General features: G+C 45.8%; 1 protein-coding gene across 1 annotated transcript in view; it reads right to left on the minus strand.

Moving 5' to 3' along the window:
* Positions 1 to 26,688, minus strand: part of ITPRID1 (ITPR interacting domain containing 1) — a 64,429-nt gene that overhangs the window by 14,108 nt on the left and 23,633 nt on the right. Inside the window, exons 6-9 of the mRNA XM_056857539.1 lie at positions 25,137 to 25,223; positions 24,370 to 24,572; positions 14,912 to 15,486; positions 12,167 to 12,221 (exon numbers count right to left, since the gene is read on the minus strand). Of these exons, the coding sequence (XP_056713517.1) occupies positions 12,167 to 12,221; positions 14,912 to 15,486; positions 24,370 to 24,572; positions 25,137 to 25,223 (920 nt within the window). The remainder of the gene's footprint in view (positions 1 to 12,166; positions 12,222 to 14,911; positions 15,487 to 24,369; positions 24,573 to 25,136; positions 25,224 to 26,688) is intronic.

The raw sequence follows: 26,688 nt of genomic DNA on the forward strand, positions 1-26,688 counted from the left end.
ACTTCGCCCAGAGGATTCAGTCCATCTCCAGTTTTGTCCCACCCTGCCCGCCCTATAGTTGCATGTTACTCGTCACAACTTTGGCGGTGGAACATGGGGCTGTACCCAGTTTATTGAGGGAAGCGGCTTGCATGCCCCTTTCCTCAGGTTTAAGGGGATCCCAATAAGGGGTGTTGGGGGATTGGCTCAGGGTAAACTTGCCCGAAGAGGGGGGCAGGCAGCCATTCCCCCAAGTGGCAGGGGAATTCACCTAGGGTCTCACGTCCGGGTGACAATCCCAGTACCGTCATCCCAGGGTCACCACTGCGGGACCGCGGTGGCAAGGCTGTTTCTTCCTCCGCATGGGGTCGGAGGATCTTCCTGGTACAGCTCCCATGCTGCGCCAAGGCTAACGCAGCTGGTGCCAATAAAGTTGTGGCCGCATATTTTCCAACAATAATACTTTCCTAATAAAGTTAATCACAGTTAATTCTAATAATGTTTGTTAAAAATAAAGTTAATTGTTCAGCATAGTTATGAGTTATTGTGATCAATCAAATTTCCTCCGCAAGCTAGCCCTGGGGTGGCAAGGAGTTTTGCGGAACCTGTCTTAAGGCTTTCAGTGATGACGATGATTCTAGAACAATGTTTGTTGCAGCAAAAGAAAAGTCTAGTGGCATCTTGAAGTATAACATTTATTCCATCATGATCTTCCGTGGAACCAGAGCACACTTCGTCAGATGAATGACGAGTAGATCCCTGGCAAACATCTCTGCACTTACAGTTACAAGCAGCTAAATCTGTTTGAGCATCTGAAGAAGTGAGCTCTGACTTATAAAAGACTGTGTCAGGATAAGTTTTGTTCACCTCTAAAGTGCCAATGGATTTAGGAGGAGAATTTGGACTAGGGGAGTGGGACCATTCGTATCTAGTTTGTATACCAGACTGTAAACACGAGAAAGCCATGGAGCAGAATTATCCCGTGTCCTCTGCGAGGATGGGTCGCCAAATCAAAATACCGAGAGCAATGCATAGCCAAAGCTTTTTGTGTATGCTATGGAACAAAGCCCAATGGAGATGCGTCGCTCCAAAATAAGGAGCGTGCATTCCATTAAGTTTGGAGGTGGGCGGGTGGTGTTTTGTTCTGAGACCATACTTTAAAATGAGAGACATCCTTTAACATCAAGGGCCATCTGGCACTTCTAGATTGAATGACAACCCCGGAGGCCAGTGGTGTTTAAGACAGATGGATTTCAGTTGCATACAGGTTCTCTCTGCAAAGGGCAGGAATACCTTGCGATCGACCCCATTCACAAAGCAGGATGTGACTGCGTTCTGTAAATCAGAGCTTTCCAGAGCAACTGCCACTTTCCTGGGAATAAGCTCAAGTGAACACCATGGGACTCAATTCTGAGGAGACCTGCTTAGGAGCGCTCCCTTATAGTCTAAGTCTAAGCAGAGCCACACTTTCCCAAGCCTGTTAACTTCAATAAGGTGTGGAAAAGAGCAACCAAAATGATCAGGGGACTAGAGCAACTGCCCTATGAGGAGCGGTTAAAAAGCTTATGGCCGTTTAGCTTGGGAAGAAGGTGGTTAAGGGGAGACATGATAGAGGTTTATAAAATTAAGCATGGTGTGGAGAGAGTGGACAGGGAGAAGCTTTTCTCCTTCTCTCATAATACTAGAATGCGGGGTCATCTGCTGAAGCTGGAGGGTGAGAGATTCAAAACTGATAAAAGAAAGTATTTCTTCACACAACACATAGTTAAATTGTGGAACTCCCTGCCCCAGGATGTGGTGATGGCTGCCAACTTGGAAGGCTTTAAGAGGGGAGTGGATGTGTTTATGGAGGAGAGGGCTATCCATGGCTACTAGTCAAAATGGATACTAGTCATGATGCATACCTATTCTCTCAAGAATCAGAGGAGCATGCCCGTTATATTAGGTGCAGTGGAACACAGGCAGGATAATGCTGCTGCAGTCGTCTTGTTTGTGGGCTTCCTAGAGGCACCTGGTTGGCCACTGAGTGATCAGACTACGGGACTTGATGAACCTTGGTCTGATCCAGCATGGCCTTTCTTATGTTCTTATCAGACATGACTCTGTGCAGAGTTTGAATTCAGGTCTCCCAGATCCTAGTCCAAGATCCTAACCACTCCACTACACTGGCTATATTATAAGCACCATACAGCAGATGGAGAGAAAGAGGCTGGTTTCATTAACAGAAGCTGGATATGACCAAGAAGCCTCTAGCCCATTGCTTTAGCTACATTATACCACCTTCCAGGTTCAGTTTTATTGTATATGGCCAAAGGCCGTTACAACAATTAATCATGAACAACATGATAAATAAGAACATAAGAAAGGCCCTGCTGGATCAGACCAAGGCCCATCAAGTCCAGCAGTCTGTTCACACAGTGGCCAACCAGGTGCCTCTAGGAAGCCACTAACAAGACGACTGCAGCAGCACCATCCTGCCTGTGTTCCACCGCACCCACAATAATAGGCATGCTCCTGGATAATCATTAAAAAGTAACAAATTAAAACTCGGGAGGTATATTTCTCTAACCCACCGGATCTTATCAGAATACTGAACACATAACAAGATTGAAAATGTAACATCAAAATTATCTAGAATTTATCTAACATGCAATAAACGGCAAACCCACTCAAAACTCGGAATCGGCACTATAAAACAAAGGAAACCATGGCAATGAGATATTGAGGCCATTGGGTACCACCTTCCAATGCTGTTTCTGTATTTTAGAGGTTAAGAACATCATATTCATGCCCCTTTTAGAAGGACAAAGGTACTGTTTTCCACCTACGCAAACTGCCGGTCTCAGAGCATTTGCGATGTTAATAATATTACTCCAAAACTCCACATCACTTTAGCAATGGCCTTTGGTCCTGTCAACGAGGTGTCTTTGTCAAGTTCTCACACCGTCTGTCCTGCCTTCTTCCCTTCCTTCCCAGTTGTTAAGATCATCTTCATTTTATAACTGGCTCCAGTCCAGTTTCTAATCCTTGACAAACAACGGGAGATCCCGCTGACAGCTGTGTCGAGTTCTAATGAAAATGAGACATCAGGCTCTGGGCATCAGAAGAACAGAGACAGGGCTGCAGGCCTCCTCCCCATGGGGGAAATGTTGGATGAAGAAGGTCTGAAGACCTCCACTCTTGAGCAATCCACAACCAAAAGCACCTTTCAGGAAGAACAATGGAAGGCAGAGGCTGCCGACGTTTCCTTTTCTGGGATGGAACATCTTTTCCTGGACAGTTGGCAATCTTAATGGAAGGCTATCTACTGGCACTAGGGCTGTTGAAAAAAAAATTCGGTAAAATTTTTACTCGGGAAATGCTGGTCCGAAATCCCGTTCTGTCTGGGTGCCCCCTCGAGTCTCTCTCTCCCTGGTTTGAGGGGGGGGCTTCAGTTGTGTGTCCTCAGGTTTTCCCTCATTCATAAGATTGGTTAGGTCTATTTTGATGCTTGCTCAAAAATTGTTTTCAAATTGTGACTTAAAGAATGCATTCGCCTGGTTCCGAGTCCGATGCAAAAGGGGAAATTCCACCCCCTCCTGCTCCTGATGCTTAGCTAGCATGCCTCTGTCCCTTTCCATGGTTTGCAAACTCCCAGGTGTCAGGTGTTGCTTTGCATGGTTGCAAACGTGTGGCTTTGCATGGTTGTGTTGCTTTGCATCATGGTTTGCAAACTTCTTCTGTCCCTTTCCATGGTTTTCAAACTCCCAGGTGTCAGGTGTTGCTTTGCATGGTTGCAAACGTGATGGTTTGAATGGTTGTGTTGCTTTGCATGGTTTGCAAACTTCTTCACACCTGCCCCGCCCTTGCTCCCCGCAGCTCAGCTGTTTGTCAGGGCTGGGAGCTTCGAGTGGGCGGAAGCTCTGCTAATTGCAAATGCACATTAAGGAGGGGGAACCCCTTTCGGGGGCCATATCTCAGCCCCCCCTGATCCAATCTTTACAAAACTTGGGGGTTATTGCAAGAAGGGTCCTTTGAAGCTACGCTGAAAGTTTGGGACCTCTACCCCCCAAAATGCCCCCCAGAGCCGCGGAAAGGTGCGGTTGTGATTTTAATGGCTTTATTCGGCCAAATTTCCCCCCGAACTCTGGACCTTATGCTGAATTGCACGGACCCGAAGCGGGGGAGTTCGGACTACGGCATTTCCCGAATAAAAACGGGCTGAATATTGTCAAATCTGAATTTTACTGAATTTTTTTCCCAATAGCCTTAGTTTGGAATGGTGGACTCTAATCTGGAGAACTGGGTTTGGTTCCCTACTCCTTCACATGAACGACAGATGCTAATCTGGTGAACAGGGTTGGTTTTCCCACTCCTCCACATGAAGCCAGCTGGGTGACCTTGAGCTAGTCACATCTCTCTTAGAGCTCACTCAGCCCCATCTACCTAGGACTGCCAACCTCCATGTACTAGAAGGAGATCTCCTGCTATTACAACTGATCACCAGCTGATAGAGATGCCGCTTGGCAATTGGACTCTATGGCATTGAAGTCCCTTCCCTCCACCAAACCCCTCCCTCCTCAGTCTCCACCCCAAAAACCTCCCGCTGGTGGCAAGGAGGGACCTGCCAACCCTACACCTACTTCACAGGGTGCCCATTGTGGGGAGGGGAAGGGAAGGTGATTGTAAGCCGGGTTGATTCTTCCTTAAGTGGTAGAGAAAGTTGGCATTTAAAAACCAACTCTTCTTGTTCTTTTCTGGAGGAGAAGCAGTGGCTGGCATTTCAAGATACAAAGCGGAAGCTGACACTGTAGATCCAGGTTGGGACGGCAATATCGGGTGTGATTTATGCAAGGAAGGGGATAGATTTTTAACACAGCAGCTTCTCATTAAAAAAATCCACAACACTTGGTATCCTTTGGGGGATCAAACTGATTGGAGATCAATCAGACACTTGATTGATCTTTTCCAAGGAAACAGAGATGAAGTTTATGACGCCTGCGACGGGCTCAAGGCTCCTGGCAAAGCTCCGTAGGATTGCGCCAGTGTCGCATGTCAGAGCCCCATCTCTTCTCGTCTGCCCGCTAGCAGCAGTGACAGGAAATTCACATGTCTCGGGGTGGCCAGGGCTCATTTGCAGGCAAGGAGAGGGGTAGGCAAGCCTGGCGGCTCAGCCTCTATGAGTGACAGAAGTGACAGGCTCTTATTTACTTGCACACAAGAAGAGTGGGGGACACAGATGAGGGGGCGGCCTGGGACCCCTGTGACAGGCAGTGGGTATGAGGAGGACTGTCACACATGAAATTGTCTGGGTCTGACACATAACTTTCCTGCCCCGGGCTAATGACGACAAATTCCCGGTGCGGTGCAACAGCTAAATCATTGTTATAAAATTCAGTGGAGGAATGAACTTCTGTGCTTCTCTAGATTAGTTGGCAGACCTTTTAATAAGCGTTTCTCACCTCCTCCTCTTTCTCCTCCTCCTCCTCCTCCTCTACACATTTTTTCCCTCTTTCTGCCATCATCTGATGAACATTTGGCAAGGATAAGGAAAGAGAAACCATGAAAAGAGCACAAAGGGTTGCCAAGGTGACAACAGAACCAAACTTGCAGGAAGTAGTTTTACCTGGGCTCCAACTGTGGGGTAGTGACCATGAGCGATGGGCTCCCACTGGCCCTTACCACCAAGCACCAAATGGCAGGACAGGAAGTGAACAGGTTTGCCAGCTCCAGGTTAGGAAATACCTGGAGATTTTGGGGGTGGAACCTGAGGAGGGTGGGGTTTGGGGAAGGGAGGGACTTCAATGCCATAGAATCCAATAGAATCCAAAGTGGCCATTTTCTCCAGGGGAACTGATCTCTATCAGCTGGAGATCAGTTGTAATAGGAGATCTCCAGCTAGTGCCTGGAGGTTGGCAGCCCTAGAAGTGAAGGAGACCCAGGTCAGCACCATGCATGCAGCAGTGCCCTCTGCAGGCGGCTCACCATCACTACATGTTTCCACAAAGCAGAACACTGCTGGCAGGTGAGCACAACACTGTCGTCTCCACCTGTGTCTGCCATGCATGGTAAGGATTTGGGACTCCCACTCAGTAAGTGGCCACAGTCACAGCCCACCACAGTTCCTGGCAACCACATCCTGGCAGTTATCAGAGAGACTTAGATGGAGAGGCATAGCTGTTCTTGCAGAATGATATGTCCTTTTCAGCTTTACAGATGGAGAGGAAACTCTCCACTGCAGCACGAAGCACCTTTTTCATGCTTTGGCTGGCTCATCAGCCCCTTCCTTGAGAAGTGGGATCTAGCCACATTAGTCCACGACGTGCCAGTTACCTCCAGATCACAACACCGTCCTGCACTCTATCGGGCTGCCTTTGGCAAATGGTTCAGAAGATCCTAGTGGTTCAGGACCTGGCTGCCTATTGAGTTAGATCATCCTATCGACCCAATTATAAAAGATCTACATTAGTTACCCGTTTGTTTCCAGGCCCAACTCAAAGTGCCATTATCAACCTCTAAAGCTCTATCTGGTCTGGGACTAGGGTTGCCAACCTCCAGGTACTAGCTGGAGATCTTCTGCTATTACAACTGATCTCCAGCCAAGAGAGATCAGTTCCCCTGGAAAAATGGGCCGCTTGGGCATTTAGACTCTATGCCATTTAAGTCCCTCCCCTTCCCAAACCCCGCCCTTCTCAGGTTCCATTCCCAAAATCTCCAAGTATTTCCCAACCTGGAGCTGGCAACCCTATCTGGGACCATGGCACTTACAGGACCTCGTCCTCCCATACTGTGCTGCCCAGACTCTGGGATCATCACTGCAGGTTCTACTCTGCATCCCTTCCCCAAGTGAAATGAGAAGCGCTGTCATGCAACAGTGCCTTTTCTGCTGTTGCCCTCCATCTCCGGAATGCCCTCCCATTAGAAGTCTGTATGTCCCCCTTCCCTGGCCTCCCTTAAGCAGCAGCAACCGACTCATTCATTCGTTAAGCATTTGGTTGCGTCTGGGCGGCTTTATGCTAATGTATGTCATTTTTATTCATGCCGTTCTATTCTTTGAGTCCATTATAAGCCACCTCGAGCACACTGTTGGAAAGGCGGGATCTGAATGTTTTCAATAAATAAATGTATGGCCTCTACAAGGTATCACAAGGTCAGTACAGTGAACTCTGGATCTTACACTGAAAGCTGGGACTGGAGATTTAGTGGCTGACTTGGGTCTAGACTTCTCCACTGGCAATTGCCCCTCACCCTAATGAATACCTAGAAAAAGGGATGTGGGGTGAGTTCCAGTGCCCCTTCCTCTGAGCAGTGCTTTCCTGCCGCAAGTCTTCCCTGCCCCCACTAAAGATGGAAGCACGCACCTGGAACTCTGGCTTGGGAAAAAGCGCCTGGGGGTGAGGATGACAGGGGAAAGCAGCGGGCTGAGAAAAGATGAAACGTGCCCATCCTGTGCCCTCACGCACCACTGTTTTCCAGCTCCTTGGTGATGACGGAAGTCTGACACCCTATTTGTTGAGTCAGTCTTCTCCAACCACATCTGTTTGTCTAAGGCTGAGTTTATATGCCACGAGAGAAGGTATAAGATAAAGGCTCAAGCTAACCATGGTTGTCATGACCTTCCATCATAAAAAACTGGGGAAGAGGCACACTCACCATGCAATCCTGAAAGGGGGGGTGAAGAAGGAGAAGAGTTGGTTTTTATACCCTGCTTTTCTCTATCTTTAAGGAGTCTCAAAGTGGTTTACAATCACCTTCCCCTCCCCACAAGAGACACCCTGTGAAGTAGGTGGGGCTGATAGAGCTCTAAGAGAGATGTGACTAGCCCAAGGTCACCAAGCTGGCCCCATGTGTAGGAGTGGGGAAACCAACCCGGTTCACCAGATTAGCCTCCGCCGCTCATGTGGAGGAGTGGGGAATCAAACCCAGTTCTCCAGATCAGAGTCCACCGCTCCAAACCACGGCCCTTAACCACTACACCACACTGGCTCTTTGAAGCACCATACACACCGGCACAACCCTGTGTCGGCATCCGTGCCACTTCACACCATGATAAAGTGGCTTGGATGCTGGAGCAGGGGCACATATGCCAGCACTGCAGAGACCCGCAGCAATGCAGGCCTCGACCACTCACACTGCCACGCAGGCAGCGAAAACCCATAAGAGGGTGCCTGAGGTGACGTTGGAGGGCATTGCTGGGATATTCCAAGGGCAGAGCTGACATTAGTCAGCTTCCAAACCTTCCCTTTTGGCCTGGGAACGCCCCTCTATGCTGCAGCGTTGCTACACCAGCAAAATAGCTGGCGTAGCCCCACGTAACTTCATGGAGGAGTTTCATGGCGTTTTTTTTTTTTTAATGCATTTTAAACATTTATTTTTCAGCCAGGAAACCTCTGTAGAGGCGGCATGACTGCACCATTCCTGGTTGCTGCATATCTACCCCCCCTTTCAGGAATGGCCTGTGAGAAAGAAAGTATGACTATAGATGTCCTTCATATACCTTAAAATATTATTCAGTCAGTCAGTCTTTATTATGGGCCATAAGCCAAACAGAAGCAGAAAAGGCACTGTTATTGAATTAATTACCTACATAAAATCTCTACGTACATCATTCAACCTTGTGAAAATATTATTGTTGTTATTAATTTTATCATCTTGTCCTATCGAAGCACAGAACCATGCATTAAATGTCACCCTGTTTATTTCCACCCTTTGTTATCGCTTCAAATGTCATCCTATTTAATTCAACCCATTGTTATAGCTTTAAAATGTGCGGAAATCCATTTTTTAAAAATAGAAAACAAAGAAATCATTGCACGAGGCATGTTCAGAAAAGAATATGACAAGGGGGGAAAAAACAGCAAGCGCTAATACCTTTCCGCTTCTATGCTGGCATTTGGCAAGCGGCTTCCATCTGTGAATACCGATAGAACCTGCCCCGATGCCATTAGAAACGGGGGAAGGCATAGTGGCGCTCCTTCTCGCCATCCCGCAATCGTTCCCATATGTACTTTACAAGGGGATAATAAACAGGATTCACACTATTGGAACACAGTCAATTAAGAAAAATACCGATTGCCTTCTGCAGATATTCCCCTGGTGCCAAACTGTATGTGAAGAGATGGCAGGGAGGAGGAGGAGGAGGAGGAGGAGGGAAGGTGCGATAATTAAAAGAATTGCCACTCAATAAGTCATGGGAGCAAATGTGTCAGTTCGGCAGGCTGGGGAGGGTTGAACGTACCCCAGCTGCTGGAAAGACTCAACTGTGGTTTGGTCCCTGGCACCACTTGTTGGGACAAGATGAATCACAAATGCTAGGAAAGTGAGTTTCCATGCGACCATATGCCAGATGGAGGTGGTTACTTGTCTGATTGATTGCCTCTTGGGCCGTGCGGGGGGCTTTCCAGCCAGCTATTGCTGCCGTGTTGGCACCATAGTTTCCGGGATCAGCCATGGCTTCTTTGGTCAACGTCCCCTTGGAAAACCAGCCCGTCGCTGGAGAGGGGGTGGGGGAGGGAACCGGGGAACGATCCAAGAAGAAGACCCAAAGAAAGGGATGGAAGCAGAAAATGCCTGCACATGTGGATCCCAGTCCTGTCACAATGAGAAGGTCCCCCTAATGAGTCTTCAATCACAGGCTGCATTAACCGGGGGGGGGAGCATTATGCGCTTCACAAATGCAGACTGAAAATGGGAAGAATGACCTAGAAGCATGTGTGAGTCTCTCTCTCTCTCTCTCTCTCTCTGCCGGTGTACAAAGCAACTCAGCTTCCAAATATGGACCATGAAATCTCAACAAAAGAGAATGCCAGGAGCCAACGCGGGCCAGTCTACCGTGGCCAGGCTGCCCTGTGCTTCGCGATACCCCCTCCGTCCCTTGGTGCTGCCCGGCCCATATTCACAGTCGCAAGCTCTATCCTATAAAAATTGCCACTCAAATCAGTCCAGGCACCTGCTGGGAGCTAACTGCCCGTCAGACGTTTCCTAGGTCCTAATACAGGACAGCGAGCAAAGCTTCATTACAGAACAATGGTGTTTGCTGCCAGAGCTTACAGATTTGAATAAACAACAAATAAGCAACATCTGCTCCAGCATATGTGTATGGTGGGAAAAAAGTCACAAAATAAGAGAATTTGTAAATGCCAAAAGCAACACTAAACTGCCAGTGCTACTGTAGAGTGAATTTTTAATTGCACATGCATACCAGGCAGGCTGTGGGTATTAGTCTCACATATGTCTGGTTGCTGCCAACCTGGGAGTATAGATGAATTTAATTAAATAAGGATTATCCCTTCTCCCCAGTACAATTACTTATTTATAACAATGATAAAATTGCCTAATAAAAAATTGTAATATTTTGTCGTTGCTGTTTTTTAAAAAACACAACAACACGCAATTGCTCAAAAACACTCTGGTATTCCTTGTAAAGTCATTTAGGAATGCTTGGGGTTTGAGTGTCTTTTAGAATTAAGTCTCTGCATTCTGCTAACGGGGGGTGGGGGGAGACAAAAGGAACATCAGGACGCCTGGCACAGCTAAACAGCCAGAATCTACATTCAGGAAAGATGGCAAAAAGCAGCTAAGGAATGGTTGTTCATTGTTTCTGTGTGTGTGTGTGCACATATGTACGTGTACAAAATTAAGAGATTGGATAGAGAGGGCCTGGCTACAATGTCAAGGGACATAACCAAAGCAGAAAGTGGTTCCGTCATACACATGCACATAACCACAATATTCAGTGGGTCTCTCCCTTTTTCATTCTCAGTGGGATTTGTACTAGAAAGCAGGCAACACTCTTAACTACTCCTCACAAACCTGGCCAGATTAAAAGTAAATGGGTTTAGGGAGGATTCTTATTTTAATTAATTAATTCCTTACAGCAAACAGGTTTTTACCTTACAGCAAACAAGGAGCCAGTGTGATGGGGAAACAAATCCAGTTCACCAGGTTAGCCTCTGTCGCTCATGTGGAGGAGTGGGGAATCAAACCCGGTTCTCCTGATCAGTCTGCCGCTCCAAACCACAACTCTTAACCCCTACATCACTCTGGCTTAAGAGCTGGAACCAGCTGCACTAAATCCCTTCCACACTTTATCAGTTTGTATATGTGTGTGGCTGGGTAAGCTGAGTCTACAGGGTTGCCAGCTCTAGGTTGGGAAATACCTGGAGATTTGGGGGGCGGAGCCTCGGGAGTATAGGGTTTGGGGAGGGGAGGGACCTCAGCAGGGCATAATGCCATAGAATCTACCCTCCAAAGCAGCCATTTTCTCCAGGGGAACTGATTTTGGTCATCTGGAGATCAACTGTAACAGTGGGAGATCGCCAAGCGTAGGGTTGCCAGGTCCCTCTTTGCCACCAGCGGGAGGTTTTTGGTATGGAGCCTGAGGAGGGCGGGGTTTGGGGAGGGGAGGGACTTCAATGTCATAGAGTCCAATTGACAAAGTGGCCATTTTCTCCAGGGCAACTGATCTCTATTGGCTGGAGATCAGTTGTAATAGCAGGAGATCTCCAGCTAGTACCTGGAGGTTGGCAACCCTATCCAGGCGCTACCTGGAGGCTGGCAGCCCTATGAATCTGCTATACTTTGCATCTAAGTTTCCAGTTCTCTGGAGTCTTCGGCTGCTCTTGAATCCTACATAACTCACAACTAAGAGCAGATTTGAATGGTCCCGTATGAAGATGCCACTTGCATAGGTTAAGTGACCAATACAGAATTGGAGTAGCAGAGCAGTGAAAGATATAACTTATGAGCTGTAAGTCCATGGGTTACATCTCAGCCATGAACAAACCACACGGCCTTAGACATATTCAACTTGCCCAACCCAACAAGAAAATAAGAGCTGTGGTAAGCATTAACCCATACCATGCGTATGAACTTATAATTTTAAAATTGCATTCCCTTGTTCGAAACCATTTTTTTACAACTCTGCAAAAAAAAGTTCTCCCTTGGCCCCTTGTTAGGCTTATATCTGATGCTCCTCTTGCCTATAAAAAGTGTTGAGCAAGAATCGGATGACTGAAAAATCAACCAAAGCTTTCCTTTGAAATGATACAGAGATTAATTTCTTGAGTAATGACATCGGGGAGAGAAGGCTGTGAGAGAGCATTCAGTTGTCCAGCCACTGCATATCTCTGGCATTTAGATCTCGAAAGCTCTCCTGTATGGCAAATTTGTACAAATATAGAGAGCGATTAAATTTGCTAATACCCACCTGAAGTGCTTTCAAGAGGATTTCCCCAGGAAGATTCATCCTCAAAGCTCTGGATCTGAGACAAGGAGGGGGGAGAAAAGACTACTCAAAACAGCTTGTTTTTATTATTAAAAGTATATTTCTTCTTTTTAACACTAAGATTTCAAACAAAAACAACTCTAAAGCTTCCAGATGTTGCTTGGTTGTTGGTTCCCCTGTTTTGTTTGTTTTTTAAACAGAGCTCAGACTCAGTCTATAGCTGTAAGCTAGCGTCTCCAAGACTTGCCCTTCCTCATGCTGCAATTGGCCATTGGTCCTGTGTCACTGTCAACTGGAAATGTTTCCCTAGCGATAGCCGCTGCAATGTTTTTTTTGAAATTTTTTATTGATTTTTATAATATAAATTTTCCATGTTAACAAACAACAATAAAAGTAATATAAAAAACTAAATCATAAGTAATGTTGTTATAGTTATTTAAGTACTAAATAAAAAAAAGGAAAATTTATTGACTTCCCCATCACCTCCGTCCGCCTCTTAATAAAGTATTCTATCCCATCGTGATATAGTCTGATCTTAATTAATCTTATATCTCAATTAAGTTTCAATCACAATATGCTATTAATATAATTGATTACACTTCTTTATGTTAGCAATGTCATCTAGATCAGATTAAAAGGTACTCTTCCATTTTCCCCAGTCCTAATTCATATTCACAATGTTTCATCCAAGCCTCCCATTCCCTCGATAGCTGCTGCAATGTAACCTAGAACTGCACAACTTCTTACACAACAACTGTGGATCCAAGTTCTAGGGTTGCCAGCTCCAGGTTGGGAAATACCTGGACATTTTGGAGGGTGGAGTCTGAGGAGGGTGTGGTTTGGAGAAGGGAGGGTCTTCAATGCCATACAGTCCAACTGCCAAAGCGGCCATTTTCTCCAGGGGAACTGATTTCTGTCACCTGGTGATCACTTGTAATAGAGGGAGATCTTCAGCCACCACCTGGAAGTTGGCAGCCTTACCCACTACCCACAGCCTGCAATATGCTAGATGCTCTCACCTTATGCAACTGCAGACAAAGGGCAAAATCGGGAAGTCTGTAGAGCCCTTGAAGGGTTCTCATACGTGCCAGATGGGTTGTGATTGGCTAGGAAGGTCACAGGTTGTGCAAGTTCAACAGCACTGACAGATGGGTTGGGTAGAGATTCTAAATGGGTTAAAGCAGGGCATAATTTGCCCCCTTAACAAGGTGGGGGCTGCATGTACACTAACAGCCCATTCCTGAAAATTTGGGCTGAAAGTCTTTAGGAGGCGGCATGACCCCGCCGCCAGCGTAAGTGCGTGTAAAACCATGATTACACGCACTTACGCTGGTGGCGAGGCCAGTCCCGGCGGTGGCCGAGCGCCTCGCCCCTCCGCCGGCGTGGCCTCTCCGTGGCGCAGGCCACGGTGTAGAGAGGCTGTGCCGGTGCAGGGGGGCGTTCCAGGGGCGGGCTGGGGGGAGGAGCCACCGGTTAGATGGATTCCTATCCCGGTTCGGCCGGTTACGCCGATGCCAGTTACGGCAGTGCTGCGTCTGCTTTTGAGCAGGCGCAGCCTCGCTGTTTTCAATGGGGCTTTTAGCCCCGGTAAAACAAAACAAAAAAAGCCACGAAACGGCTTTTTGTTTTGTTTTATGGGGTGAGCAAATCGGCTTAGGAAGAAGCGCCCCTGTGCCTCTTCCCTGCCGACTCTGCATGCTGTTATTTCAGGAATGGGCTGTTAATACTACACATGTGGCCCTGCAACTAGGCAACCATTGCTTCTGGGGCTGTTTAGGCTCAGGAAAATTGTGGTGGCAGAGTAAGATTGCCAACCTCCAGGTAGTAGCTGGAGATCTCCTGCTGTTACAGCTGATCTCCAGCTGATAGAGATCAGTTCCCCTGGAGAAAATGACCACTTTGTCAATTGGACTCTCTGGCATTGAAGTCCCTCCCCAAACCCCACCCTCCTCAGGCTCCACCCCAGAAACCTCCTGCCGGTGCCGAATAGGGACCTGGCAACCCTATGGCAGAGGCAGTGGTCCTTCCTCTCCCCCGTCTTGTTGTCCTGATCCAAATCAGAATGTCAGGTCTTTGCTACCTTTGGAGTAGGAGTTTGGCAATTGCAGGCCAGAGGCTGGCTTCCTGTCAAGGCCAGGTTCTGGCTGCTAGTCAAGGTTTTGTTCTCATGCTGCAAATCCTGTGTACTGTTTATCACAGATGTCATGTCTGCAATTCTCTGGGAACCGTGATCTCGTAGTTACTGCACTGTGGTTTCACTTTGGTTTACTTCCTTGCCTAGAATGCTTTTATACTGTAACCTGCCTGCTTAGACCCCATTAGCAACCTCTCCTGCATGAGAGGCAGTCAGCTTCTTTTACATTTGTCTTTTTGCTCCTAACAAATTAGCATTGGTTAGGTTCACCTGCCTGAGCGTGTCTGTTTATGGGACGCTAGGGATAGACACCTGAGCTGACATTAGGGTGCTGCTAAATTAATTTCCCTGCAGCTGAAGGGTTTGGAAAGTCGAGTTGGGAGGACCCTGAGCCAACTGGTGTTGTCTCATTCCGAAGAGAAAATCTAACAACTGTGATTCAACGGCCTTTCTCCTCCCTTGCAGTACCTGAATGTTGAGGTTCAACTACAGCCAAGGTCAAAACAATCTGCTCTAGCCTTCCCCTTTCCAATAATAGCTGACTACCCTCCCCACACCCATATGCTCCCTTATATGCCACATATTTGTCTTACCTCTTCCATTTCGAAGGAATCTGAAGGCTTGCCGTTTAGGCCAGATACCCTCTTGAGCATGTGGTTCAAAAGCAAATTGGGCTCCTTGCGAGGTCTGTCTTTGATAAGCATCTCGGAGGTGAAAAGAAAATGGGTCTGTTTAAGAGGCAGATGAGGCATTGCCCTAGTTTTGCTTGGAGGATGAGATAAATTCCTGGTCTTCTCCTCCTCGTCACTGGGAAACATCTCCTCTTTTAGAGAGTCCAAGGTGGGGTGGTCACATAAGGCAGACCTGGCCGCTATGCATTTGTCCACATCAACAGCAGAAGAATAGTCTTCATTTGTCTTGCTGGGTGTGTCAGTAATTCGGTAAGCTGGAGGGCCATGCATCGTCGTCTGTCGAGACACTTTTCTCAGGAGCTGGCCTAGTCTTCTCCGTTTTGCTTGCAAGACTATGGCTTTGCCGTTCGGGGTGCCTGCCACCCCCTTCCCCTCTCCATTTCTGTCCTCTGTATTCTGCAAGAGGTTGATATCGTTCAGCAAAGAAGAAAAGGCGCTGGTGACGTGATCCAGGACTTCAAGTTGCCGAAAACGCCCTTAAGTTAGACAAAGATGAAATCACATTTCTGAAATGTCGTCAAAATCCATGACTACAATGCAACCCTTGGGTGCCAAACATTGCTGATTTGGCATGGAATGCCTGATCTATGCAGCTCAGAACTTATTTATTTATTTGTTGGATTTATATCTCTCACTCTATCCCAGCCAAAGCCGGGTTCAGGACGGGTAACATCAGCAATATATCATAAAAAAAAAAAATTCAATTTCATACAATAGGTGCAGTTCAACTGGATGTAAGATACTGTCATGGTCCTATCAACAAATCTCTAGCTGCTTTGTTCAGATATGCAGACCTACACTTTAAAGTACATAATAAAAATTCCCCCAAAAAAGTTTCAACATAAAAAAAAACATGTCTTACTGGGGTTATTTTGAATCTAACAACTCAATTGATTTTTTAAATCAATTCACAGCTTGCATAAATGCTAAAGACCATAAAATGTACCTTTCATTTGAGCTATGCCTAGCTGCTGTATGGTCATTTATGGAGTTATAGATTTACTGAGTAAAGTTTGTCAGCCATTTTGATCCCTCCTCCAGTACTCATGGGCCTAGCAAAACATGACTTCCCACTCTTGAGGGAAAGATCTTCAAGAAAAGCCCATACCCCACCTCAAACTTTCCCTGTGAAACCATTTGCCCCTCCATTTTGGAACCTAAATTGAATTGAACTCATATAGAGTATTTTGCAGTAGGGTTTTTGGGGCAGAGCCTGAGGAGGGCAGGGTTTGGAAGGGAAGGAACTTCAGTGCCATAGAGTCCAATTGCCACAGTGGCCATTTTCTCCAGGTGAACTGATCACTATCGGCTGGAGATCAGTTGTAATAGCAGGCGATCTCCAGCTAGTACCTGGAGGTTGGCAACCCTATTTTGCAGGTGAATTGTCCAGAGAGCCACCGAGAGTACCTCAGAATCAGGTTTCATGCATTCCTTGCTAAGCAGAAATGGACCCAATCACAGGTTTAAACATTTGCACATCCGTATCAGCTAACATCTCTGGAGGATTTCCATTCATTGCACACATGGCTGAAATAACCACAGGAAGGGAAAAAAATGACCTATTATAAAAAAAAGTACTACAATTTACACAAAGTACTTTCATATAGATAATTCACAGTGGGTAGCCGTGTTAGTCTGTTTGCAGTAGTCAAAAAGGGCAAGAGTCCAGTAGCACCTTAAAGACTAACAAAAATATTTTCTGGTAGGGTATGAGCTTTTTTTCCTTCCTGTTGCTCAAACCGAGAATATAGCTATAAGGGCTCCTAGTGGTTATTTCAGCCATGTGTGCAATGGATGGAAATCCTCCAGAGATGTTAGCTGATACGGATGTACAAATGTTTAAACCTGTGATTGGGTATCTGAAGAAGTGAGCTGTGGCTCACGAAAGCTCATACCCTACCAGAAAATATTTTTGTTAGTCTTTAAGGTGCTACTGGACTCTTGCCCTACTTTCATATAGTTTTTGTTAAAGCTTATTTATCGGTAGGGTAAATATTATTCTGAAACATGGTTGTGAAAGAGATTTCTGTGGGCTTTACTGAGTACAATGTGACCTTACAAATGCTTTCAGGCCCTTCTAGTTTTAGAATGTGATCCATCTAGAAAAGAAAACACTGCTGTACACATGCGGAGTTGGGCTGCGACTCTCATCTTTCCTCAATTGCAGAGGTGTCGCTATTTCTTTGAGCGAATCAATGGGACAAACAGAGTGGAAGCGGCTGAAATGTTTGACTTCAGAGCTGCCAGACAAACGTTTTGGGAGCGTCATTAAGACTCCTTCAGAAGGGAGCCTACATGAAGATTCTAGGGGTGCTTCTAGGGCTGCCAACCCCCAGGTGATGGCTGGAGATCTCCTGCTATTACAACTGATTTCCAGCCGATTTTGGAACCTAAATTGAATTGGGTTGCCAGGTCCCTCTTTGCCACCAGCGGGAGGTTTTTGGGGCAGAGCCTGAGGAGGGCAGGGTTTGGAAGGGAAGGAACTTCAGTGCCATAGAGTCCAATTGCCATAGTGGCCATTTTCTCCAGGTGAACTGGTCTCTATCGGCTGGAGATCAATTGTAATAGAAAATCTCCAGCTAGTACCTGGAGGTTGGCAACCCTATTTTGCAGGTGAATTGTGAAATGTCCAGAGAGCCACCGAGAGTACCTCGGAATCAGGTTTCATTCAGTTGTGTGTGCCTGAAGAGAAGTATGTGTGCCTTAAGAGAAGCTGGAATAACTGAGAAAGATGCATTCCCTGCTAAGCAGAAATGGACCCAATCACAGGTTTAAGCACTTGCACATCCATATCAGCTAACATCTCTGGAGGATTTCCATCCATTGGACACATGGCTGAAATAAACAGCCTGTTTAGCACACCACCACCTCACATTTAGAAGCTCTTTTACCCTAAACACATTGGAGTTGCTCTGTGAACGGATCCCAGGCAATTTCTGGGATAACATTTAAATCAGTGGTCATTGATCTTCCCAGACTCAGAACATACCTTTAACCCTCAGTTGCCTGTTTTCACAAATTCTTGGAAATCTTTTTTCTGATTTTTGGAAGCAGTAACTTGGGTGGGTGGTAAAAATATTTAATATAAGATATATGTATAATTGATCTTCTCTCTTACATTAGAAGTCATAAGTATTGGAAGAGTTGTTTGTATAATTAAAAAAAATGGATTACACATCTTGGGCCTTACTGAATGCTGATTCCAGCACTGAGGCTGCAATCCTAACAACACTTTCCTGACAATAAAGCCCATTGAGTAACATGGGACTTACTTCTGAGTAGAACTGCTTAAGACTGCTCCCCAGTTTTATTGTTGACTTTTTCACTTGGCTTTAAACTAGGAGCCCCGTAGCTCAGAGTGGTAAGCTGCAGTACTGCAGTCCAAGCTCTGTTCACGACCTGAGTTTGATCCCAAAGGAAGTTGGTTTCAGGTAGCCGGCCCAAGGTTGACTCAGCCTTCCATCCTTCTGAGGTCGGTCAAATGAGTAGCCAGCTCGCTGGGGGTAAAGGGAAGATGACTGGGGAAGGCAAACCACCCCGTAAACAAAGTCAGCCTAGTAAACGTTGGGATGTGACGTCACCCCATGGGTCAGGAATGACCCAGTGCTTGCACAGGAGAACTTTACTTACTTTTTAAAACTAGGAATCCCTACCAATTACATTTGTGATTGATTCAAAAGTTCAGCCTCAACCAAACTATTGCAAATATTCCAACAGCTTCTTCCTCTGGGCAGTTGGGGGGAGAGAGAGAGAGAGAGAGAGAGAGAGAGAGAGAGAGAGAGAGAGAGAGAGAGAGAGAGAGAGAGAGAGAGAGAGAGAGAGAGAGAGAGAGAGAGAGAACTAACTGGATGAGAGTCTAGGGTTGCCAGGTCCCTTTTCTCTACCGGCGGGAGGTTTTTGGGGCAGAGCCTGAAGAGGGCGAGGTTTGGGGTGGGAAGGGATTTCTATGCCATAGCGTCCAATGGCCAAAGTGGCCATTTTCTCCAGGTTAACTGATCTCTATCGGCTGGAGATCAGTTGTAATTGCAGGAGATCTCCAGCTAGTACCTGGAGGTTGGCAGCTCTACGAGACTCTCATTTCAGTATCAGTGCTGAATATTACTTTCTATGCATGCATTAGAATGTAGTTGAATAGGTCCATGCAGAAAACAATTCTGAATCAGAGATGGTCATAACAAAAAATGCTTTCAGGCACTTAGACATGGCTGTTGTCCAAGAATACATTGCAATGTTTATTAACAGCAATTACATACCTCAGTTGATTTCAATGACTAGTTCATTGTATTAACCACTAGAAGCCCTTACGGCTATATTCTCGGTTTGAGCAACAGGAAGGAAAAAAACCCGACTTATTATTTAAAAAAAAGTACTACAATTTACACAACGTACTTTCATATAGTTTTTGTTAAAGCTTATTTATCGGTAGGGTAAATATTATTCTGAAACATGGTTGTGAAAGAGATTTCTGTGGGCTTTACTGAGTACAATGTGACCTTACAAATGCTTTCAAGCCCTTCTAGTTTCAGAATGCGATCCATCTAGAAAAGAAAACACTGCTGTACACCTGCGGACTTGTGCTGCGACTCTCATCTTTCCTCAATTGCAGAGGTGTCGCTGTTTCTTTGAACGAATCAATGGGACAAACAGAGTGGAAGCGGCTGAAATGTTTGACTTCAGAGCTGCCAGGCAAACGTTTTGGGAATGTCATTAAGGCTCCTTCAGAAGGGAGCCTACATGAAGATTCTAGGGGTGCTTCTAGGGCTGCCAACCCCCAGGTGATGGCTGGAGATCTCCCGCTATTACAACTGATCTCCAGCCGATAGAGATACGTTCCCCTGGAGAAAATGGCCGCTTTGAAAATTGGACTCTATGGCATTGAATTCCCTCCCCTCTCCAAACTCTGCCCTCCTCAGGCTCCGCCACCAAAATCTCCAGGTATTTCCCAACCCCGAGCTCGCAACCCTAGGTGCTTCTGAAACATGTTCATGGCCTGGCCTTGTTTGAAGAGCAGCACCAGTGCATTTGTGATCTGCCCTTCTGTTTCCCTGTGAAAAGGATAAGACAGACTACTTCTGGCATGAAATCTGGCATCGAAGTCATACTGGATATGAGAAATTTGTATCAGCAAAGAATCTAGCTAGAACACCACCACAATCAGCCTAATTACCACCTTTCAATGAGTCCATAGCCTTTGAAGCATCTTAAACAGTTGAACTGGAGGAGATTCTGCGGGGGCAATGGTGGCAGAAACCTTTCTTTGTTGCCATCCCTATCTTATCATAGGCCTAAATGGATGGAATGGCATCGTGGCTGATTTGCTGTGAGCATTTGGCCAAATGACGCTCCATCATCAGTAGCACTGCCAGGTCACTTTGATTAGCAGGCAATTGTCCGCCAATCTACTGCCCGACTGTCGCAAATTATAAGCGCCATCTACTGCTTGATATGGGTTTTCTATTTATTGATTTTTGGGGCAGATTTTAATCATATGTTATTGATTTTATTGTGTTGTTTTGTATGATATGCATTGTGTAAGCAGCCCTGAGCCCAGTTTTGCTAGGGAAGGTGGGATATAAGCAAAATAAATAAATAAATATGGATAGGAGATGTCAGGGCAATCTGGCTGTGACATCTGTCACCCCACTGATTGCCAGGTTGATTTGGCTCATCTGGGTGGCTAGGCAGGTTTCCCCTTACCACTCCAGGTATGTCCCTCTCGAAGCTGTGCACTCAGTGGAAGAGGATGACTATCCCAGATAGAAGAAGTGTACTGTTCTTCAGTCAAGAGTATACAATAGCTGCGCTTCCTTGTTAGAACTTCCAAACAAGCTCAATATCCATTTGTAGGAGAATATAGGGGACAGGAGATTCCCTCCCCTTTCCATTTCAGCAAGTGCTGTAATCACTGAAGGCGGAACAACATGTTACACATGAAACAAAAGCCCAATGACTGCTTTTCATGGGGGGGGGGGGAATCAACTTTTGGATGAGGTGATCTGAAGCAAAGAACTTGCAACTTCAGGTGAAGAAGAAGAAGAGGAAGAGGAGCAGGAGGAGTAGTAGTTGCTTTTTATATGCTGACTTTCTCTACCACTTAAGGGAGAATCAAACCAGCTTACAATCACCTTCCCTTCCTCTCCCCACAACAGACACCCAGTGAGGTAGGTGGGGCTGAGAGAGCTCTAAGAGATGTGACTAGCTCAAGGTCACCCAGCTGGCCTTATGTGTAGGAGTCGGGAAACCAACCCGGTTCACCAGATTAGCATCCGCCACTCTTGTGGAGGAGTGGGGAATCAAACCCGGTTCTCCAGATCAGAATCCTCCACTCCAAACCACCGCTCTTAACCACTACACCACGCTGGCTCTCAAAAGCACAATTTAAGACTGCCACCGGATTAATCAAATGCTGCCCTAAATGAAACCATCTTCAGTTGCCTCCTAAAGATCAAGAGGGGCAAGCATACCTCCAAGCATACAATGGGAGATTGTTCCATAATCATGGGGTTGCCCTCTCTCTTATGCCCATCAAATGAACTTCTTTGGTTCATGGGGCAGTCAGAAGGTCCTCTCCCTGTGATCTTAACCAACCCGGTTCACCAGATTAGCCTCCACCACTTATGTGGAGGAGTGGGGAATCAAACCCGGTTCTCCAGAGTAGAGTCCACCACTCCAAATCACTGGTCTTAACCACTACACCACACTGGCTCTCAATAAGACCAGTATATGTGTTGAAACCAGTAGGGCGGGCAATTTGGAGTGGAGAAGTTAGACACAGAGGATTAATGTCTCCTTACAGGGCCATGTTTAATCTTCCTTGTCAAGTAAGGCTGCCATATTTCTAGATGGGCTTCAAAAATGGACAATCGTTTCCTCATAACCAACAGAGAAATGTGTAAACATATTGACAAATCTACAACTAGGCTTCACTTGACTAAGGTCAGCTGATTTTATCAACTTATAATGAATATTTTCCTTAAATAGACAAACACTTGATGTAAAAAAGGAAAGGTTTACACATAAATTTATGCAGGCTGTATCAAAGCTAACAGAAAATTAATCAGTTGAGAAACACCTTGGACTAAATAATTGGGCTATTTTTGTTTCTTAAGAATGTTGATAGGGAGTACACAAAGGTGTAAAATAAAATAGTTTCCGCTACAACTACAAAGTGGAAAAAAATAGCTGTGGCTCATTTCCTTGAAAAAAGAGGGTTTTTTCTACACTCCTATACCTCCCCTCAAAGATTAAAAAATTGAGGCACAGTTGCATCCTACAAAATGTGGATGGAAGGAATTCACAGATTAACTCTATTTTTCCTGCTGCAGTACAAGGCCTACAGCAAAAAAGGAAGATTTGTCGGAAATTGTCCGTCACTGAAGAGTTTTCCCAAGAGTGAAAGGCAGTGATTAATGATGATTTCCCCTCAACCTTTAGCCCACCAACCGCATCTCACTCTGAGGGCCCTGTAGCCCTGAGGAGTAGCTGAGAATTACATTTACCCCCTGCAAGGTGAGGGCTACAATTTTCCTGGAACTACAACTGATCTTCAGGCTACAGAGATCCGTTTGCCTGGAGGAAATCGCTGTCTCAGAAGGTGGACTCACATCCCCACCGAACAACCTCTTCTCCTCTCTCCTCAAATCCCACCTTCCCCAGGTACAGCCCTCAAACCTCCAGGAATTCCCCAACCCAGAGTTGACAGCCCTACCTGGGGTGGGGGAAGAGTATCATAGGCAGAAGAGCAAAAGGAGAAAGATCCATTCTGTGAACTCCTAATCTGTAGGCTCCAGTCCATCACTTTTATTAGGTGAGTGGAGCTGAGCTCTTGCTTAACTCATCTATTGAAATCAATGAGCCATTTTTCCCCCCAAGTCAGCAGACAAAATGTGGGAAAAACCTTATGCTGATGTGCATTCATTCTGGAGAATTAGAGACCATGATGGTCACAGGTAGGGTTGCCAACCTCCACGTACTAGCTGGAGATCTCCCACTGTTACAATTGATCTCCAGCCGATAGAGATCAGTACCCCTGGAGAAAATGGTTGCTTTGGCAACTGGACTTTACGGCACTGAAGTCCCTCCCCTCCCCTTCCCAAACCCCACCCTCCTCAGGCTCTGTCCCAAAAATCTCTAGGTATTTCCCAACTCAGAGCTGGCAACCCTAATCACAGGCCTCAGTCAAACCAGGAAATGCAAGATGTCCCACTTCAACAATCTTCCTGTATCTCTTTTTGGGGCTCCTCCCTCCAAGCTACCCTGAAGGTTTGGGACCTCTACCTCCAAAAATGCCCCCCCTGGACCCGTGGAAAGCAGCGAATGTGTTTTTAATGGCTTTATTCCAATTGACGGTTTTTGGGGGACCCCTTCCGGGCCCTATATCTCGGGACCCCCTGACCCAATCTTTACAAAACATGGGGGTTCTTGCAAGAAGGGTCCCCTCAAGCTACACTGAAAGTTTGGGACCTCTACCTCCAAAAATGCCCCCCCAGAGCAGTGGAAAGCCACAAATGTGCACACGGACCCCCTACCCCACCCACGGGGATCTCTCTCACACAAACAGACACACTCTCTCTCTCTCCCCAGGCCGCGCAGCAGCTGGGCTCATGCACTCATCCACGACTGATTGGCCAGAAGAAGACCCAGCTTGGCCACCGATTGGCCGCAGGAGAATGCTGCTTTGGAGGCACTGAACTTGTACGAATTTATCCGGCGTCCGCCCGAACTCGCCGAGTTCAGTTTGTCGTTTTCCCGCCTTTTTTTACTACAGTTCTATCAGAAGTAGAAACCGCCGAATCAGGGAAAATTTGGCTGTTTTTCTTGTCGGATGGAAGCGAATCGACAGCCCTACTTTCCATGCCACAGGCCTGACACTTGTATTAGATTTGGGTAAAACTCTACACAACTACAGGTCTATGTTACTTCACGCTACACAACTACATCTGTTACTTCATTCCAACTCTACCCAGCACTTCTTCTGATCTCCAAGAGCCTGAAAGTAAAGAAGTCTGCAGGACAACCAAAATAGGAATAGCCAATCACTCAATCAAATTTTATTTCGATACAAATAGGAATAGACAAAAGACCTTCAGATCATGGCTAGAAAAAATTTCTCCCACCTCCCTTTGTTTTAGGTAGTCAAAATGGTAGTTTCAAAATGCAGTTGAAAAGGCAGACGTGGGACCATAGGATGATAAAATGGTTGTTTGGTTTTGTTCTCCTTCGTCAGTTTGTTCAATTTATTATTTCCTTGCACTCCATGTAACTGGTACAAGGGGCCATTCTCCTAATCTCCCACGGTTTGCAAATAAACTAAACTAAACGCAAAGAAAGAAAGCAGATATTCTGAGACATTTACTTACCCCATAGATTGGGGGATTCTACATCCATGCGCTGCCTTTGAGCTTCTATGAAGACTCGGATATTGATGCCTTTAGCCATGGATGCAGAACTGATGAACCGAGAAGGGATTTTAGTGCAGATATCAGGTTCATCCATGCCAAACCCCAAATCCAGCAGAATCTCAACTGGATCCTTCGCTGAGAAATCCAGCCATTCAGTGACACTGGGGAGAAAACATCAAAATAAAACATGGGACTTGGCTGATGTGATCTCTCATTTCAATAACCTACCACATAGTTTTCCTCTTCCAACCATATGTGCAGTGTGTCGCTGGACAAATATAATGGCTTTTCTGCAGGCAGGAGACAGAGTGAGTTTGAGAGTTGTAATATATAGTTGTAATAGTGGGAGGTCTCCAGTCACCACCTGGAGGCTGGCAACCCTATTTGGGCCTTCTCATTTTAACTAAAACAAGACAAATTATCCCAGCAAAGCTGGTGCATGCACAGGCAGCTCAGAGGGAAGAGAAGCATCTGGTCAGTACCTTAATGCCATCATAGCCAGACACATGTCCTCATAAGGACAACCAGACACATCCTTTAACAGAGGCGTCTAAGAAGGGAGAAGTCAATTAAATTGCATACACACACTCAATTAGAAATAGAGACAAGGAGCTTGTGTATCACCTACCGACTGCTCACATCTCCTTAGATAGTTCTACCTACATTTTGAGGTCCTTAGCTTACAATGTAAGGACTACAAATGCTGAAATCAGGCCAATACTAACCTTTTTGGTGCATTGGGATGAGAATGGGAAGTGCTGGCACCGTTCCATCTTGAGAGCGCAGGCATTTCTGAAAAACTATGCAGGGATCTATAGTAGTCGGGGTGAAAGTAGCAATGAAATGTATTTACACTTGTGGTCCTCTGAGATGTCATTATGGTTTCTTTCTGGAGTAAACACTTGCATCTTTTTCTTAGTTCAGAAAGATGCTTCGTAGGAGCCCATCAGTGGAGAAGCATGCACAATACTGTGGCAAACACATTTGTTCTCAGGAACAGTATGATACAGTAGGTGTTAGAATGTAGGTGTTAGGTACCGGTAGATGCTAATTATAAAGGTGGCAGAGCTTCTTTGCTTCTGACAGATGGCACATCTTTAGGAGTCTTTGGGGAGCACACTTTCTCTAGCCACCTACCTTTCAAGAAGATATAACTACCTTTAACAAAATTCCACATAGAGCACATAGCCTGAACGTTACCAGAAGGGGCCTCCCTGTAATTTCTTTACATGTTAAGATTTCAGGCTGTTACATAGAAATAGAAATGTTTCCCTGAACACTGCATTCTGATTCAAGTTGTCCGTGTCATGGGAACAGAACCAGATGTCTGCTCTTTTTTACCCATTTTCCATTGGTGTGCCTGGATATGTGTGTTTATTTGGTACACATTGGACTTGCATTTGGACAGGTATTATTACCATCATCATATGTGAGTCCATATTGCAACACATATTAAATATATGCAGCATGAATCAAAATGTGCACATCTATACAATGTTCAGAGAGATTTACAGTGGATTATCAGAAGGATGGTTTATACATGATGCAGCTATACTACAGAACAAGTACAGAATGGATTGAGAGACATCAGTCCAGCCTTACACCACCCCAACTTTACATTTACTAACATCACCAGACTTCTACCCTTTTTTAGATAATCAAAATTCCCAACAACCGAACTATCTGTGTTCCCCTACAAATGAGAATACTCAGAATCAGAGAAAACAAAACATGCGGAAAGTCCTTTCAAATCCTGTGTAATGAAGGGAAGAATCTACATTGCTAAATCTGTTTGAACTGCAGTGTGCTGTAGAGTAAGAGAACATTTTAATATTAATGCTTGCTATTGAGCACACATGGAGGGGAAATGGACTGTCTACAGCTGTATCCGTGTAGTTTACTCATATAGTCATGTGCTCACGTGTGACTTAGGGTGCCACCGTATCAACATTGGTAAAGTATATAGTTAGAGTTGCAGCTATGATTAGAGCAGCCAAAATAACAAAAATGACCACTAGCCGCCTCCATGTACAGCCTGGTTCTTCATATGGTTTCCCTGTGATAGCTGCAGGAGAATCTGTGTGAACCAGCCACTACTCTGATCCATATCCTGTTGATGAGATATATATGGCAAGCCATTTACCCTCCTTATTACTTGCTTGCGTTTAGCATGAAAGATGGGCCAGATGAAAGATTCGTCCATATTTTAGCACGGAAATTTTACATTAACACCCGCATGCAACTCTGGCTAATTATACATAGCATATTTTGCTTATT

This window comes from Euleptes europaea, chromosome 11 (genome assembly GCF_029931775.1).
Source record: "Euleptes europaea isolate rEulEur1 chromosome 11, rEulEur1.hap1, whole genome shotgun sequence".
NCBI classification, from domain to species: domain Eukaryota; kingdom Metazoa; phylum Chordata; class Lepidosauria; order Squamata; family Sphaerodactylidae; genus Euleptes; species Euleptes europaea.